The sequence below is a fragment of the Oncorhynchus gorbuscha genome, linkage group LG23 (genome assembly GCF_021184085.1).
Source record: "Oncorhynchus gorbuscha isolate QuinsamMale2020 ecotype Even-year linkage group LG23, OgorEven_v1.0, whole genome shotgun sequence".
NCBI lineage: Eukaryota > Metazoa > Chordata > Actinopteri > Salmoniformes > Salmonidae > Oncorhynchus > Oncorhynchus gorbuscha.
Window position 1 is genome coordinate 65,797,185 of NC_060195.1, and position 18,620 is coordinate 65,815,804.

At 45.8% G+C, this 18,620-nt stretch overlaps 1 protein-coding gene across 1 annotated transcript; it reads right to left on the bottom strand.

Moving 5' to 3' along the window:
• Positions 1 to 4,346: 4,346 nt before the first annotated feature.
• LOC124011032 (F-box only protein 36-like) lies at positions 4,347 to 11,019 on the bottom strand. Its single transcript, XM_046323968.1, has 4 exons — positions 10,924 to 11,019; positions 5,496 to 5,604; positions 4,999 to 5,171; positions 4,347 to 4,829 (listed from the first exon to the last, which is right to left on the bottom strand). Exons 1-4 carry the CDS (start codon positions 11,017 to 11,019, stop codon positions 4,638 to 4,640), a joined length of 570 nt encoding a protein of 189 aa, XP_046179924.1. The 3' UTR covers positions 4,347 to 4,637.
• Between the last annotated feature and the right edge of the window lie 7,601 nt (positions 11,020 to 18,620).

Sequence of the window (18,620 nt, forward strand, 5' to 3'; positions counted from 1 at the left end):
AACGTTGTTCAGTCACTTCTCAGTGTTCAAGGCCAGCGCTTAGCACTATTACACAACACATAAACAGCTCAGAACATTTGCAGCAGGTGAGAAGATGTAAAATATTGCATAGGAGGTCGGCTGTGGTGTGTATTGAACCACCACAGTAAAAACTTGTCAGTTTTCTTAAAATGTGTTTCTAAATATATGGTTATAATATACAGTGCCCTGGGAAAGTATTCACCCCTTTTGACTTTTCCCACATTTTGTTATGTTACAGCCTTATTCTAAAATGGATGAATAAAAAACACAACATCTACACACAATACCTCCATTGATCATCCTTGAGATGTTTCTACAACTTGATTGTAAGTCCACTGCGTTAAATTCAATTGATTGGACATGATTTGGAAAGGCACACACCTGTCTATATAAGGTCCCACAGTTGACAGTGCATGTCAGAGAAAAAACCAAGCCATGAGGTCAAAGGAATTGTCCGTAGAGCTCCGAGACAGGATTGCGTAGAGGCACAGATCTGGGGAAGGGTACCAAAAAATTTCTGCAGCATTGAAGGACTTCAAGAACACAGTGGTCTCCTCATTTTTAAATGGAAGAAGTTTGGAACCACCAAGGCCAAACTGAGCAATCGAGGGAGAAGGGCCTTGGTCAACCTGATAGTCACTCTGACAGAGCCCCAGAATTACTCTATGGAGATGGGAGTACCTTCCAGAAGGACAACCATCTCTACAACACTCCATCAATCAGGCCTTTGTGGTAGAGTGGACAGACAGATGCCACTCCTCAGTAAAAGGCACATGACAGCCCGCTTGGAGTTTGCCAAAAGGCACCTAAAGACTCTCAGACCATGAGAAACAAGATTCTCTGGTCTGATGAAACCAAGACTAAATTATTTGGCCTGAATCTCAAGCTTCACGTGCGGAGGAAACCTGGCACTGGTGGTGGCAGCACCATGCTGTGGGGGTATTTTTGAGGTACAGGGACTGGGAGACTAGTCACGACCGAGGGAAAGATGAACGGAGCAATGTACAGCGAGATCCTTGATGAAAACCTGCTCCAGAGTGCTCAGGACCTCAGAATGGAGCAAGGGTTTACCTTCCAACAGGACAGCGACCCTAAGCACACAGCCAAGACAACATAGGTGTGTCTTCAAGACAAGTCTCTGAATGTCCTTGAGTGGCCCAGTCAGAGCCCAGACTTGAACCCATGTCTGGAGAGACCTGAAAATAGCTGTGCAGCAACGCTCCCCATCCCACCTGACAGAGCTTGAGAGGATCTGCATAGGAGAATGGGAGAAACTCCCCAAATACAGGTGAGCCAAGCTTGTAGCGTCATACCCAAGAATATTTGAGGCTGTAATTTCTGCCAAAGGTGCTTCAACAAAATACTGAGTAAAGGGTCTGAATACTTATGTAAATGTGATATTTCTGTATAGTTAAAAAATATATATTTTTTGCAAAAACTAATAGAAACCAGATTTTGCTTTTTCATTTTGGGGTATTGTGTGTAGATTAATACAAAAACAAAGATTGAATACATTTTAGAATAAGGCTGTAACGTAACAAAATGTGAAAAAAGTCAAGAGGTCTGAATACTTTCAGAAGGCAATGTATATTTTTTGAATAATTTTTTGAATATATATTTTTTGAATAATTTTTTGAATATATATATTTTGAATAATTTTTTGAATATATATTTTCTGAATATATATTTTTTGAATATACAATATACATGTTGACTTGTTGGCTGCTTTTCCTTCCCTCTGCGGTCCAACTCATCCCAAACCTTCTCAATTGGGTTGAGGTCAGGTAATTGTGGAGACCAGGTCATCTGATGCAGCACTCCGTCACTCTCCTTCTTGGTCAAATAGCCCTTACACAGCCTGGAGGTGTGTTGGGTCAATGTCCCACTAAGCGCAAACCAGATGGGATGGCGTATCACTGCAGCCATGCTGATTCAGTGTGCCTTGAATTCTAAATAAATCACAGACAGTGTCACCAGCAAAGCACCCCCACACCATCACACCTCCTCCTCCATGCTTCACGGTGGGAACCACACATGCGGAGATCATCCGTTCACCTACTCTGAGTCTCACAAAGACACCGTGGTTGCAACCAAAAATCGCAAATTTGGACTCAGAACAAAGAACAGATTTCCACCGGTCTAATGTCAAGTGCTCGTGTTTCTTGGGCCAAGTAAGTCTCTTCTTCTTATTGGTGTCCTTTAGTAGTGATTTCTTGGCAGCAATTCAACCATGAAGGCCTGATTCACGTGGTCTATTCTGAGCAGTTGATGTTGAGATGTGTCTGTTGCTTGAACTCTGTGAAGCATTTATTTGAGCTGCAATTCCTGAGGCTGGTAACTCTAATGAACTTATCCTATGCAGCAGAGTTAACTCTGGGTCTTCCTTTCCTGTGGTGGTCCTCATGAGAGACTGTTTCATTACAACGCTTGATGGTTTTTACAACTTGAGATTTTCCAGATTGACTGACCTTCATGTTTTAAAGTAATGATGGACTGTCGTTTCTCTTTGCTTATTTGACCTGTTCTTGCCAATTAATGGACTTGGTATTTTACCAAATAGGGCTGTCCTCTGTATACCACCCCTACCTTGTCACAACACAACTGATTGGCTCAAACGCATTCAGAAGGAAAGAAATTCCACAAATGAACTTTTAACAAGGCACACCAGTTAATTGAAATTCATTCCACATGACTACCTCATGAAGCTGGTTGAGAGAATGCCAAGAGTGTGCAAAGCTGTCATCAAGGCAAAGGGTGGCTACTTTGAGGAATTTCAAATGTAAAATATATTTTGATTTGTTTAACACTTGTTTGGTTACTACATGATTCCATGTGTTATTTCATAGTTTTGATGTCTCATTATTATTCTACCATGTAGAAAATAGTAAAAATAAAGAAAAACCCTTGAATGAGTAGGTGTGTCTGTATATATATTTTATTAGTATTTATTTTTGATATTCCATAGGCTACACCCAGGCTGTAAAATCTGTGCTACTTTCTGCATTCCATTCCAAAATCATTTTTCCTTCGAACTCTCCTTGCCAGAGAGTGAAGGCTTGTTTTTCACAATGCAATTCCACCCTCATCTACTTCAGTTTTCAGAATGGATTTCGGCGACCCTCTACCAGAGTGAGAGAACAGTTGTAGTGTGAGAGAGAGAGAGAGAGAGAGAGCTCCCCATTCACTGATCTTTGTCACAGTACTGAATGGGCAGGCCACTCCTGGGACTATCCTATGGTTCCCTGTCAGCCACTATTAAATAGCCCTCAATGATAGACCAGGCTGGTACTGGTCCTTTCAGATACTGTCTGCTTCCTAAATGGCACACTTCTCCGTACAGAGTGCACTAGTATATGAACCCCCCTCCCCATTTCCTTGCTCATTATATCTCTACCTCTCTCTCTCTTTCTCTCCCTCTCTTCTCTCAGACAACACCTTTTACTTATTTGCAAGTCTTTGAAAAGAACACATATTACATTCCAAAAACATTTAAAAGATGGGCACATCCCCATGGCAACAAAACAACTAAACTCAACCTTGGATAACTGCGGTGATTGCTTTACTCTGTACAATCATTGTGGTCCGTCAATATGCCCCAAGAGAACTGTGGTGTGGTGTGGTGTGGTGTGGTGTGTGTGTGTGTTGCATCACTCAGAGAATGTAATTTTATTACAGCTGAGTCTACACACCAGAGGGGGGTCTCTAACATGATAAAGCCCAAGCAGAAAGCCTCTACAGTCCTATAGTCTTTAACCTCTGGTGGGTAGAGAAGACTAGAGCACTCAGATGTGCGACCAGTATATTCAATCACATGCATTGGATTAGGACTTCCAGACTGTCTGCAGTACATTGGAGAATACAAGATGGTCCTTCTATTGATGAACTACTGTCTATATGTTTGATTCATCACAGACACAATGTATAGGTGATTGTGCCGTATGTTCTTTATTCTATCATTTTAGACCAAAAACACAAACAACATTAGCGATGTATCATTATAACCATTAAAAGGTTTTGGAGTAGCAATACCTCTTCCCCTAGTTGAGCACACATGTTCTACAGCAGGCTACACCTATTAGTGAATCAAATTTATGAGGCGCTCTGATTTCTGCTTAATATCACCACCTGCTGGCCATTCAAAACACTGACAGGCAGCTACACTAATAATATATGCCATTTAGCAGACGCTTTTATCCAAAGCGACTTACAGTCATGTGTGCATACATTCTATGTATGGGTGGTCCCGGGGATCGAACCCACTACCCTGTTACAAGCGCCATGCTCTACCAACTGAGCTACAGAAGGACCACACTACATATGTAAACTAACTCTGCCATATGTGCCTAACATAACTATTTTCCAGGTCATGGAAATGTAATAGATGATTGAAATGATAGATGATAATAGATGATAAGATGATTGAAATGTAATGATAATAGATTAATAAAATATCTTGAAAGTGTTTGAGAGACACACACGACAGACAGACAGACAGACAGACTTTGCTCCTCTGTCCCTCGCACATGTATTCTGGTGAAATCTGCCTGATCGTGCGATAGCTGACATTCTGTTGAAGTAAAACGAAACGAGAGCGCTGCGTGACCAGGCTAACTCCTTCATAGGTGCCAGACACTGTTCCTCTTGCTGTGCTGCTGCTGCTGCTGGGCCAGACGGGAGAGCACCTGTCTTCTGTGAAACACCACCAGACGGCGCTGTAGAGTAGGGCTCACACCCTCCATAGTGACCTCACTCTGCCCGTACCTGGCCCCAGCTGTCCCCTGCGCCCAAAACCCCTCACTGCAGCATAGCTAGGGAGAAGGAGAAAGATGGGGATGGGAGGGGGAGAGAGGGAGAAAGGAGAGGAGCAGCAGAGGGAGAGGGAGAGCTCATAAATGTTGAGCATTTTTCAGTCTGAAAAAAGTACTACTCAAAGTATTACTATAAATCATTACAATGATGTAATCATGGTTAGCCCACCTGTTGGAGCCTCTTGCAGGTCTGGGAGATATTCTTAATATCCGCCCACTCCAGGAAGGACAGGATGTTCAGGAGCAGCCAATCAGGGAGCCGGACCAGGTAGTCATAGCGATGCCAGCACAGGTTCACCACATAGTCCAGAGTGTGTGGACCAAACACTCGCCCTATGTGACCTGTGAAGGACCCCCCCCCCCACACACACACACATTCTCATTCAATAAAATGTTATTTGAAATAGTAAATTTATTGGCATATATTCTAAATAAATCATATGATCCTTGGAATTGGACAATACAAGCATTTGAATGTGTGTATTCCTGCTATGGACAATTAAAAGGATATTGTGGGAGTAGGCTCTCTCCTTCCATGTCTAGACTTGCCCATCGGGTGACAGATTGATCGTTCGGTTTTATATAAAATAATTATTTATGGAGGGTATGCATTTGTGTGACCTAAAATAGCACTTTATCTCTCACGCACGTACACACACACACTACCTTGTGCGTGGCTATCCTGTAGGAAGTCTGTGTGTGATTTCTTGCTTTCTGCAGGTTGTGGTTTCTCGTGTCGTAGAGGACAGGACACTCTCCACACCTTGAAAACCACCTACGACCAAACCAGGTCTACATGATTACAAGTTAATAGCCTAACAGCGTGCAAATGTAGCCAGTTAGTTACAAAACACACTCTATTCACTTGACTGTGTAAATTACTATTCCCCATTACTGTGGCATTTAAATGGGAAGTTTTGTTCTTTATCATTTTGATATTTCATTAAAACTCTACCATGTGTCTAGCCCAGAGACTGATCCACATCTGTAGCAGAGCCCTAAAGCTGATGATATTTCCAGGGTTGCATTCCCTCCCTCCCCTCATCTGACATAGTTTATGAAACAGCTTCGAAATGCTGCACCTAAAATACATCCAGAAGTCAGTACAATAGACTAAGCTAGGTGTTTGTACTGTTTCTGTTCCTGTAGGTGTCTGTACTACACCTGTAGGTGTCGGTATTGTTCCTGTAGTTGTCTGTACTGTACCTGTGTCTGTAGGTGTCTATACTGTTCCTGTCGGTGTCTGTACTTTACCTGTAGATGTCTGTACTGTACCTGTAGGTGTCTGTACTGTACCTGTAGGTGTCTGTACTGTACCTGAAGGTGTCTATACTGTTCCTGTAGGTGTCTGTACTGTTCCTGTAGGTGTCTGTACTGTACCTGTAGGTGTCTGTACTGTACCTGTAGGTGTCTGTACTGTACCTGTAGGTCCCTGTAGTTGTCGGTACTGTCCCTGTAGGTGTCTGTACTGTACCTGTAGGTGTCTGTACTACACCTGTAGGTGTCGGTACTGTTCCTGTAGGTCCCTGTAGTTGTCGGTACTGTCCCTGTAGGTGTCTGTACTGTACCTGTAGGTGTCTGTACTGTACCTGTAGGTGTCGGTACTGTTCCTGTAGGTGTCTGTACTGTACCTGTAGGTGTCGGTACTGTACCTGTAGGTGTCTGTAGTTGTCGGTACTGTCCCTGTAGGTGTCTGTACTGTACCTGTAGGTGTCTGTAGTTGTCGGTACTGTACCTGTAGGTGTCTGTACTGTACCTGTAGGTGTCTGTAGTTGTCGGTACTGTCCCTGTAGGTGTCTGTACTGTACCTGTAGGTGTCTGTAGTTGTCGGTACTGTCCCTGTAGGTGTCTGTACTGTACCTGTAGGTGTCTGTAGTTGTCGGTACTGTCCCTGTAGGTGTCTGTACTGTACCTGTAGGTGTCTGTAGTTGTCTGTACTGTCCCTGTAGGTGTCTGTACTGTACCTGTAGGTGTCTGTAGTTGTCGGTACTGTCCCTGTAGGTGTCTGTACTGTACCTGTAGGTGTCTGTAGTTGTCGGTACTGTCCCTGTAGGTGTCTGTACTGTACCTGTAGGTGTCTGTAGTTGTCGGTACTGTCCCTGTAGGTGTCTGTACTGTACTTGTAGGTGTCTGTACTGTACCTGTAGGTCCCTGTAGTTGTCGGTACTGTCCCTGTAGGTGTCTATACCGTTCCTGTAGGTGTCGGCACTGTCCCTGTAGGTGTCTATACTGTTCCTGTAGGTGTCTGTACTGTCCCTGTAGGTGTCTATACTGTTCCTGTAGGTGTCTGTACTGTACCTGTAGGTCCCTGTAGTTGTCGGTACTGTCCCTGTAGGTGTCTGCACTGTTCCTGTGTCTGTAGATGACTGTACTGTTCCTGTAGGTGTCTGTACCGTTCTTGTATGTATCTGTACTGTTCCTGCATGTGTCTGTACTGTTCCCGCTGGTGTCTGTAGTTGTCTGTACTGTAGTTGCCTGTAGTGTTCCTGTAGGTGGCTGTACTGTACCTGTGTCTGTGTCTGCACTGTTTCTGTATGTGTCTGTATTGCACATGTAGCTGTCTGCACTGTACCTGTGTCTGTACTGTTCCTGTAGTTGTCTGTACTGTTCCTATAGGTGTCTGTACTGCACATGTAGTTGTCTGTGCTGTGTCTGTGGTTGTCTGCACTGTACCTGTATGTGTCTGTACTGTTCCCTCCATTGTCTGTACTGTACCCGTGTCTGTAGGTTTCTGTACTGTCCTGTAGTTGTCTGTACTGTACCGGTGTCTGTACTGTTCCCGCACGTGTCTGTACTGTTCCTGTATGTGTCTGTACTGTACCTGTAGCTGTCTGTACTTTGTCTGTGGTTGTCTGTACTGCTCCTGTGGTTGTCTGTACGGTACCTGCAGGTGTCTGTACTGTTCCTGTAGTTGTCTGTACTGTACATGTAGGTGTCTGTGCTGTACCTGTAGGTGTCTGTGCTGTACCTGTAGGTGTTTGTACAGTACCTGCAGGTGGCTGTACTGTGCCTGCAGTTGTCTGTAATGTACCTGTAGGTGTCTGTGCTGTACCTGTAGTTGTCTGTGCTGTACCTGTGTCTGTGGTTGTCTGTGCTGTACCTGTACTGCGTCTGTCTGTACTGTACCTGTAGGTGTCTGTGCTGCATCTGTAGTTGTCTGTGCTGTACCTGTGTCGGTGGTTGTCTGTGCTGTACCTGTAGTTGTCTGCAGTTGCCTGTACTGTGTCTGTGGTTGTCAGTACTGTACCCGTAGTTGTCTGTACCATGTCTTTAGTTGCCTGTACTGTGTCTGTGGTTGCCTGTACTGTACCTGTAGGTGTCTGTGGTTGTCTATACTGTACCTGTATTTGTCTGTAGTTTCCTGTACTGTGTCTGTGGTCGGCTGTACTGTACCTGTAGGTGTCTGTACTGTGTCTGTGATTGGCTGTACTGTACCTGTAGGTGTCTGTGGTTGTCTATACTGTACCTGTATTTGTCTGTAGTTGCCTGTACTGTGTCTGTGGTCGGCTGTACTGTACTTGTAGGTGTCTGTACTGTGTCTGTGATTGGCTGTACTGTTCCTGTAGGTGTCTGTACTGTCCCTGTAGGTGTCTATACTGTTCCTGTAGGTGTCTGTACTGTACCTGTAGGTGTCTGTAGTTGTCGGTACTGTCCCTGTAGGTGTCTATACCGTTCCTGTAGGTGTCGGTACTGTCCCTGTAGGTGTCTATACTGTTCCTGTAGGTGTCTGTACTGTACCTGTAGGTCCCTGTAGTTGTCGGTACTGTCCCTGTAGGTGTCTGCACTGTTCTTGTATGTATCTGTACTGTTCCTGCATGTGTCTGTACTGTTCCCGCTGGTGTCTGTAGTTGTCTGTACTGTAGTTGCCTGTAGTGTTCCTGTAGGTGGCTGTACTGTACCCGTGTCTGTGTCTGCACTGTTTCTGTATGTGTCTGTATTGCACATATAGCTGTCTGCACTATACCTGTGTCTGTGCTGTGTCTGTGGTTGTCTGCACTGTACCTGTATGTGTCTGTACTGTTCCCGCTGTTGTCTGTACTGTACCCGTGTCTGTAGGTTTCTGTACTGTCCTGTAGTTGTCTGTACTGTACCGGTGTCTGTACTGTTCCCGCACGTGTCTGTACTGTTCCTGTATGTGTCTGTACTGTACCTGTAGCTGTCTGTACTTTGTCTGTGGTTGTCTGTACGGTACCTGCAGGTGTCTGTACTGTTCCTGTAGTTGTCTGTACTGTACATGTAGGTGTCTGTGCTGTACCTGTAGGTGTCTGTGCTGTACCTGTAGGTGTTTGTACGGTACCTGCAGGTGGCTGTACTGTGCCTGCAGTTGTCTGTAATGTACCTGTAGGTGTCTGTGCTGTACCTGTAGTTGTCTGTGCTGTACCTGTAGTTGTCTGTGCTGTACCTGTGTCTGTGGTTGTCTGTGCTGTACCTGTACTGTGTCTGTCTGTACTGTACCTGTAGGTGTCTGTGCTGCATCTGTGTCGGTGGTTGTCTGTGCTGTACCTGTAGTTGTCTGCAGTTGCCTGTACTGTGTCTGTGGTTGTCAGTACTGTACCCGTAGTTGTCTGTACCATGTCTTTAGTTGCCTGTACTGTGTCTGTGGTTGCCTGTACTGTACCTGTAGGTGTCTGTGGTTGTCTATACTGTACCTGTATTTGTCTGTAGTTGCCTTTACTGTGTCTGTAGGTGTCTGTACTGTGTCTGTGATTGGCTGTACTGTACCTGTAGGTGTCTGTGGTTGTCTATACTGTACCTGTATTTGTCTGTAGTTGCCTGTACTGTGTCTGTGGTCGGCTGTACTGTACCTGTAGGTGTCTGTACTGTGTCTGTGATTGGCTGTACTGTACCTGTAGGTGTCTGTGGTTGGTTGTACTGTACCTGTAGGTATCTGTACTAGAGGTCGGCTGATTAATCTGAATGGCCGATTAATTAGGGCCGATTTCAAGTTTTCATAACAATCGGAAATTGGTATTTTTGGGTGCCGATTTGCAGATTTGTAAATCTTTTTTATACCTTTATTTAACTAGGCAAGTCAGTTAAGAACACATTCTTATTTTCAATGAGGAGGGGCAGAACAACAGATTTTCACCTTGTCCGCTTTGGGGATACAATTTTGCAATCTTACAGTTAACTAGTCCAATGCAATAAAGACCTGCCTCTTTCTCGTTGCACTCCACAAGGAGACTGCCTGTTAACTAGTTAACTACATATGGTTGATGATATTACTAGATATTATGCAGCATACAAGCATCTAAGTATCTGACTGAGCGGTGGTAGGCAGAAGCAGGCACATGAATTCATACAGCACTCGTGTGTTTTGCCAGCAGCTCTTCGTTGTGCGTCAAGCATTGCGCTGTTTATGACTTCAAGCCGGTCAACTCCCGAGATTAGGCTTGTGTAACCGAAGTGAAATGGCTAGCTAGTTAGCGCGCGCTAATAGCGTTTCAAACGTCACTCGCTCTGAGCCTTCTAGTAGTTGTTCCCCTTGTTGCTGGTTCGAGCCCAGGGAGGAGCGAGGAGAGGGACGGAAGCTATACTGTTACACTGGCAATACTAAAGTGCCTATAAGAACATCTAATAGTCAAAGGTTAATGAAATACAAATGGTATAGAGGGACATTATTTACTTGAGGCTAAATTGATTTTATTGATGTATTATAATAAGTTAAAATATGTGTTCATTCAGTATTGTTGTAACTGTCATTATTAGAAATACATTTGTAAAAAAATTGGCCAATTAAATCGGTATCGGCGTTGAAAAATCATAATCGGTCGACCACTAATCTGTACTGTACCTGTAGTTGTCTGTACTGTACCTGTAGTTGTCTGTACTGTACCTGTAGTTGTCTGTACTGTACCTGTAGTTGTCTGTACTGTACCTGTAGTTGTCTGTACTGTACCTGTAGTTGTCTGTGCTGTACCCGTGTCTGTGGTAGTCTGTGCTGTACCTGTAGTTGCCTGTACTGTGTCTGTAGTTGTCTGTACCACATCTTTAGTTGCCTGTACTGTGTCTGTGGGTGGCTGTACTGTACCTGTAGGTGTCTGTACTGTGCCTGTGGTTGTCTGTACTGTGTCTGTGGTTGTCTGTACTGTACCTGTGTCTGGGTGACTGTGAGTTGGTGGTAATCCTTACAGGGAGGTGCAGCCTGTTGCCTGATCTCATACAAACACTCTGAGAGAAGAGAAGACATGATCTCTATACTACTAACACACGCAGCATCAGAAACTTGTCTTTGCTGTCTTCGTATCATCGTATCATCGTATCCAAGATAATTGTGTTGTTTAGGTTTAGAGTGTGTAGTCTTAGAGTGATTATCTTAATTTACCGAGGTTAACTAGCCAGCTATTTGTCGTCCTTAACGTAGGTGACTCTGCTAGCTAGCCAACAGCTAGCCAACGCTAGCCAACGTCTTCTGTATAGAACTCAACTACCCGGTCGCATTCACAGGTTGTATCACATTTTCACTTCATTTTCATTACAGTACAACGGTTTGATTTGTTTGATCGTAGCTAGCTACTTAGCTAGCTACATAGCCGTCTTTGTATCAAAGATAATTGTGTAGTCTAGAGCGATTTTCTAGGTTCGCTAGCCATCTATTGTCGTTCTTTTAACGCAACGTAACGTAAACAACACTGCTAGCTAGCCTGCTAGCCCCCGAATAGCAACACTGCAGAAACTATTACACTCAACGGAACGACTTGATTAGTGTAGTGTCAACAACGCAGCCACTGCCAGCTAGCCTACTTCAGCAGTACTGTATCATTTTAATCATTTTAGTCAATAAGATTCTTGCTACGTAGCTTAACTTTCTGAACATTCGAGACGTGTAGTCCACTTGTCATTCCAATCTCCTTTGCATTAGCGTAGCCTCTTCTGTAGCCTGTCAACTATGTGTCGGTTTATCCCTGTTCTCTCCTCTCTGCACAGACCATACAAACGCTCCTCACCGCGTGGCCGCGGCCACCCTACTCTGGTGGTCCCAGCGCGCACGACCCACGTGGAGTTCCAGGTCTCCGGTAGCCTCTGGAACTGCCAATCTGCGGTCAACAAGGCAGAGTTCATCTCAGCCCATGCCTCCCTCCAGTCCCTCGACTTCTTGGCCCTGACGGAAACATGGATCACCACAGACAACACTGCTACTCCTACTGCTCTCTCTTCGTCCGCCCACGTGTCTCGCACACCCCGAGAGCGTCTGGTCAGCGGGGTGGTGGCACCGGGATCCTCATCTCTCCCAAGTGGTCATTCTCTCTTTCTCCCCTTACCCATCTGTCTATCGCCTCCTTTGAATTCCATGCTGTCACAGTTACTAGCCCTTTCAAGCTTAACATCCTTATCATTTATCGCCCTCCAGGTTCCCTCGGAGAGTTCATCAATGAGCTTGATGCCTTGATAAGCTCCTTTCCTGAGGACGGCTCACCTCTCACAGTTCTGGGCGACTTTAACCTCCCCACGTCTACCTTTGACTCTTTCCTCTCTGCCTCCTTCTTTCCACTCCTCTCCTCTTTTGACCTCACCCTCTCACCTTCCCCCTACTCACAAGGCAGGCAATACGCTCGACCTCATCTTTACTAGATGCTGTTCTTCCACTAACCTCATTGCAACTCCCCTCCAAGTCTCCGACCACTGCCTTGTATCCTTTTCCCTCTCGCTCTCATCCAACACCTCCCACACTGCCCCTACTCGGATGGTATCGCGCCGTCCCAACCTTTGCTCTCTCTCCCCCGCTACTCTCTCCTCTTCCATCCTATCATCTCTTCCCTCCGCTCAAACCTTCTCCCACCTATCTCCTGATTCTGCCTCCTCAACCCTCCTCTCCTCCCTCTCTGCATCCCTTGACTCTCTATGTCCCCTATCCTCCAGGCCGGCTCGGTCCTCCCCTCCCGCTCCGTGGCTCGATGACTCATTGCGAGCTCACAGAACAGGGCTCCGGGCAGCCGAGCGGAAATGGAGGAAAACTCGCCTCCCTGCGGACCTGGCATCCTTTCACTCCCTCCTCTCTACATTTTCCTCCTCTGTCTCTGCTGCTAAAGCCACTTTCTACCACGCTAAATTCCAAGCTGCTGCCTCTAACCCTAGGAAGCTCTTTGCCACCTTCTCCTCCCTCCTGAATCCTCCGCCCCCTCCCCCCTCCTCCCTCTCTGCAGATGACTTCGTCAACCATTTTGAAAAGAAGGTCGACGACATCCGATCCTCGTTTGCTAAGTCAAACGACACTGCTGGTTCTGCTCACACTGCCCTACCCTGTGCTCTGACCTCTTTCTCCCCTCTCTCTCCAGATGAAATCTCGCGTCTTGTGACGGCCGGCCGCCCAACAACCTGCCCGCTTGACCCTATCCCCTCCTCTCTTCTCCAGACCATTTCCGGAGACCTTCTCCCTTACCTCACCTCGCTCATCAACTCATCCCTGACCGTTGGCTACGTCCCTTCCGTCTTCAAGAGAGCGAGAGTTGCACCCCTTCTGAAAAAACCTACACTGATCCCTCCGATGTCAACAATTACAGACCAGTATCCCTTCTTTCTTTTCTCTCCAAAACTCTTGAACGTGCTGTCCTTGGCCAGCTCTCCCGCTATCTCTCTCTGAATGACCTTCTTGATCCAAATCAGTCAGGTTTCAAGACTAGTCATTCAACTGAGACTGCTCTCCTCTGTATCACGGAGGCGCTCCGCACTGCTAAAGCTAACTCTCTCTCCTCTGCTCTCATCCTTCTAGATCTATCGGCTGCCTTCGATACTGTGAACCATCAGATCCTCCTCTCCACCCTCTCCGAGTTGGGCATCTCCGGCGCGGCCCACGCTTGGATTGCGTCCTACCTGACAGGTCGCTCCTACCAGGTGGCGTGGCGAGAATCTGTCTCCTCACCACGCGCTCTCACCACTGGTGTCCCCCAGGGCTCTGTTCTTGGCCCTCTCCTATTCTCGCTATACACCAAGTCACTTGGCTCTGTCATAACCTCACATGGTCTCTCTTATCATTGCTATGCAGACGACACACAATTAATCTTCTCCTTTCCCCCTTCTGATGACCAGGTGGCGAATCGCATCTCTGCATGTCTGGCAGACATATCAGTGTGGATGACGGATCACCACCTCAAGCTGAACCTCGGCAAGACGGAGCTGCTCTTCCTCCCGGGGAAGGACTGCCCGTTCCATGATCTCGCCATCACGGTTGACAACTCCATTGTGTCCTCCTCCCAGAGCGCCAAGAACCTTGGCGTGATCCTGGACAACACCCTGTCGTTCTCAACCAACATCAAGGCGGTGGCCCGTTCCTGTAGGTTCATGCTCTACAACATCCGCAGAGTACGACCCTGCCTCACACAGGAAGCGGCGCAGGTCCTAATCCAGGCACTTGTCATCTCCCGTCTGGATTACTGCAACTCGCTGTTGGCTGGGCTCCCTGCCTGTGCCATTAAACCCCTTCAACTCATCCAGAACGCCGCAGCCCGTCTGGTGTTCAACCTTCCCAAGTTCTCTCACGTCACCCCGCTCCTCCGTTCTCTCCACTGGCTTCCAGTTGAAGCTCGCATCCGCTACAAGACCATGGTGCTTGCCTACGGAGCTGTGAGGGGAACGGCACCTCAGTACCTCCAGGCTCTGATCAGGCCCTACACCCAAACAAGGGCACTGCGTTCATCCACCTCTGGCCTGCTCGCCTCCCTACCACTGAGGAAGTACAGCTCCCGCTCAGCCCAGTCAAAACTGTTCGCTGCCCTGGCCCCCAATGGTGGAACAAACTCCCTCACGACGCCAGGACAGCGGAGTCAATCACCACCTTCCGGAGACACCTGAAACCCCACCTCTTTAAGGAATACCTAGGATAGGTTAAGTAATCCCTCTCACCCCACCCCCCCTAAGTTTTAGATGCACTATTGTTAAGTGACTGTCCCACTGGATGTCATAAGGTGAATGCACCAATTTGTAAGTCGCTCTGGATAAGAGCGTCTGCTAAATGACTTAAATGTAAATGTAATATGATATTTTGTGTGCGTGTGTGAAGGTGCTGGCAGACAAGGAGGGTGTGGGAGTGGGTGTCATGTGTGCTAACACTGTTTTCAGGATCTACTGTTTGCCAGTTCAACTCTTTGCTGAGTTACGAGGTACAATAAGTACATAGCCATGGGTTTGTCTAGGATTGAGTGTGTGTGTGTGTGTGTGGTGTGGTTGAGGGGAAGGGTGAACGTGTGATATTACCCAGCACTCATTTCCTGACGATTCAAACTGAATTCTTCCACTGTTCTATGTTCGCTACATACTTGAATCTGAGACTGCCATCGTTGAAGTCGTTAGTGGTGACGTCAAAATGAAAGGTCATGTACAACAGAAAGTTGTCAGTGATTGTATCATCTCTAACCAAGCAGAGTATCAAAGCCAATGACAAATTTTCACAACACTACTTTACCCACATGTGTTCTGGCTTTGCTCCAACCCATCGGTTTCTGGGACCAATCAGAGTGTTTAGAATGTGTTTGCGTTCTAGAAATCGCCAGGGAGGTACTCAGATCCAGACTAATTGCAGAGAATAAACTTACATCCATGGGCGTGGCGTAGCATTTGGCCGGAGCAAGGAGTTTGGGTTGCCAGGCAACAGCAGTCATTGTTTACAACAATGTCAAGGCACCGTGCTCCTTCTGTTCAACTTCTCCTAACCAGTTTCTCAACCACAACTCTTTCTGTTCCGCCTTCCACACGTTTTTACTCTGTATCCGGGCCATTTCTACGTTTTGAGGGGAACTGAGGGGGAAATAAGAGGCTTCTGGTCATAGTGGGTGTCATATGTGTCAACAATGTTTTCAGAACCTGTTTGCCAGTTCAACTCTTTGCTGAGTTACGAAGTACATTAAGTGGCCATGGGTTTGTCTAGGATTGAAAGTGTGAGTAGATGTGTGTGTGTGTATGTGTGGTTGAGGGGTAAGCTGAGAAATCTAGAGCTTAAATGTGTGATATTACCCAGCACTCATTTACAGTAATGTCAAGGCACCTTCTGTTCAACTTCTCCTAACCAGTCTCTCAACCACAACTCTTTCTGTTCCGCCTTTCACACATTCTTACTCTGTATCTGGGTCGTCTCTCATATTTGAGAGGAAGTGATGGGGAAATAAGAAGCTGGGAAATACCAAAGACTACAAAATGTCCACCCTGTTTGATTTTTGTGATATTTAATTGATACAAATGTTATTGGAGATTTACACATTTGGAGCAAAAGGAATCACAAGCCAAAATCAAATCTACATTTCATTCCGAAAACCTGTCCCCTCTGTTCGTCCCTCTATCCTTTGCTTTGCACAGTTGACTATTTCAAAATGTCTAAAGTACTGAATGGCGCTGCCCATGCTAAAAGAGCTTTTGGGCACTAGAGTCCTCTATCTATCTCTATGAGAAAGCCCTCAGGGGCGTGTCAAAGCAGCCATTAGTGCACATATATAAAGATGAGTCAAAGATTTTCTACCTCCATGGTGGAAACCTAAATATCACTTGAGCCGTGTTCGAATACTCATACTAACCGCATTAACCATACTATTTGTGACGTGAATTGAGTATATAGTATGCTTATTGGTCATAGTATGGATATAGTTAGTATGCCAAAAGTTCCCAGATGTCATACTAAATTCACCAAAATATGAAGTATACACACGGAGGACACTATTTCTGTACCTCAGGGCCCCTAATGCAATTCTTCAGGAAATGGGCGTGGCTTCACATCGTTTTCCGATATGAAGATAATGGCGGAAAATATGCAGCCGAAATACGACAGCGGATACAAATTAATTGTTTTAACTATTTAAGACAAATGTTAAGCAACGTAATAAAGTAATGATTTTTCAAATAAGTTACTTTACACGTTATGTTGGCTGACAATTTGTTAGCTAGTTTGTCACTGTTCATGTTATCCAGAGCGTTGGTGACAGTAATAGGCTGGACACATGACATTTTTAACAATGCTTTTTTCTGATAAAAACTAGTTCATCACATCCGTCATGGAGAAAAGTTTCGTAATATTACCATATGCCCCAGCTGCTTGCCATAGTTTTGAAGTAATCACGAAAAAACCAGGCCTAATTTTAGGACATTTTTCACCCTGCCAGCTCCTATTAGTTCTATTGAGCACCAACTCGCCTTCCGAACGTTCTATGTCACAATGTGTGTTTTGATGTTGTTGGCAATAAGACACGTTGTTTGCAGTTCAAATGTCTCTCTCTATATATATACAGGAAACAATGGGACGACCTCAGAGTTCCATGAGTAATATTTTGTTGTTGTTTACATTTGAACTGCAAACAACGTGTCTTATTGCCAACAACATCAAAACACACATTGTGACATAGAACGTTCGGTAGCCAACGTTAGCTTGGGTGCCATTGTAAGGTCAGAACGCTCAAATGAAATCAAAGTTTGTCACATGCACCAAATACAACAGGTGTAGGTAGACCTTACAGTGAAATGCTCACTTATAGGCTCTAAACAATAGTGCAAAAAAAGTATTAGGTGAACAACAGGTAAGTAAAGAAATAAAAACAACAGTAAAAAACAGTAGCGAGACTATAAAAGTAGCGAGGCTATATACAGACACCGGTTAGTCAGGCTGATTGAGGTAGTATATACACGTGTAGATATGGTTAAAGTGACTATGCATATATGATGAACAGAGAGCAGCAGTAGCGTAAAAGAGCGGGTGGCGGGACACAATGCAGATATCTCGGGAGGTCGGGTTGGTTGGTCAGGCCAATTGAGGTAGTATGTGTAACAGTATAATTTTAAACCGTCCCCTCGCCCATACCCGGGCGCGAACCAGGGACCTTCTGCACACAACGACAACATTCACCCTCGAAGCATCGTTACCCATCGCTCCACAAGAGCCGCGGCCCTTGCAGAGCAAGGGGAACTACTACTTCAAGGTCTCAGAGCAAGTGACGTAACCGATTGAAACGCTATTTAGCGCACACCGCTAACTAAGATAGCCGTTTCACATCCGTTACACTCACCCCCCTTTTGACCTTCCTCCTTTTTCCGCAGCAACCAGTAATCCGGGTCAACAGCATCAATGTAACAGTATAATTTTAAACCGTCCCCTCGCCCATACCCGGGCGCGAACCAGGGACCTTCTGCACACATCAACAACAGTCACCCACGAAGCGTCGTTACCCATCGCTCCACAAAAGCTGCGGCTCTTGCAGACTTCTGCACACAACGACAACATTCACCCTCGAAGCATCGTTACCCATCGCTCCACAAGAGCCGCGGCCCTTGCAGAGCAAGGGGAACTACTACTTCAAGGTCTCAGAGCAGGTGACGTAACCGATTGAAACGCTATTTAGCGCACACCGCTAACTAAGCTAGCCGTTTCACATCCGTTACATATGTACATGAATGTATAGTTAAAGTAACTCTGCATATATGATAAACAGAGAGTAGCAGAGTGGTTGGGAGGGGCACACAATGCAGATAGTCCGGGTAGCCATTTGATGACCTGTTCAGGAGTTTTATGGCTTGGGGGTAAAAACTGTTGAGAAGCCTTTTTGTCCTAGACTTGGTACTCCAAGTGCGAAACGCTCTGAATTTACGAACGGACAATCTGACAAAGCTCTGAATTTACGAGCGAACTCTGGCACTCCAGATAGAATTTAAGAACGCACCCAAATTCGTAAAATTTCTAACTAGTAAGTTGTCATGGTTGCATAGCAACAGCATCAACTTCTGGTAGACACGCGAAGAACTCAACAGGAAACAATGGGAAGACCTGAGTTCCATGATAGCCTGAGCAGAAACGAAAATTCTTCTTCTTCCTTAGCCAAA

What these genes read in the sequence shown, in the direction of transcription:
- LOC124011032 (XM_046323968.1), bottom strand. Translation starts at nt 11,019, where the DNA reads ATGTCTTCTCTTCTCTCAGAGTGTTTGTATGAGATCAGGCAACAGGCT. An exon ending in TCACAGTCACCCAGACACAG is followed by an intron (nt 5,605 to 10,923) that starts GTACAGTACAGA and finishes GTTTGGTCGTAG; the next exon opens with GTGGTTTTCAAGGTGTGGAG. An exon ending in CCTGCAAGAGGCTCCAACAG is followed by an intron (nt 4,830 to 4,998) that starts GTGGGCTAACCA and finishes CCTTCTCCCTAG; the next exon opens with CTATGCTGCAGTGAGGGGTT.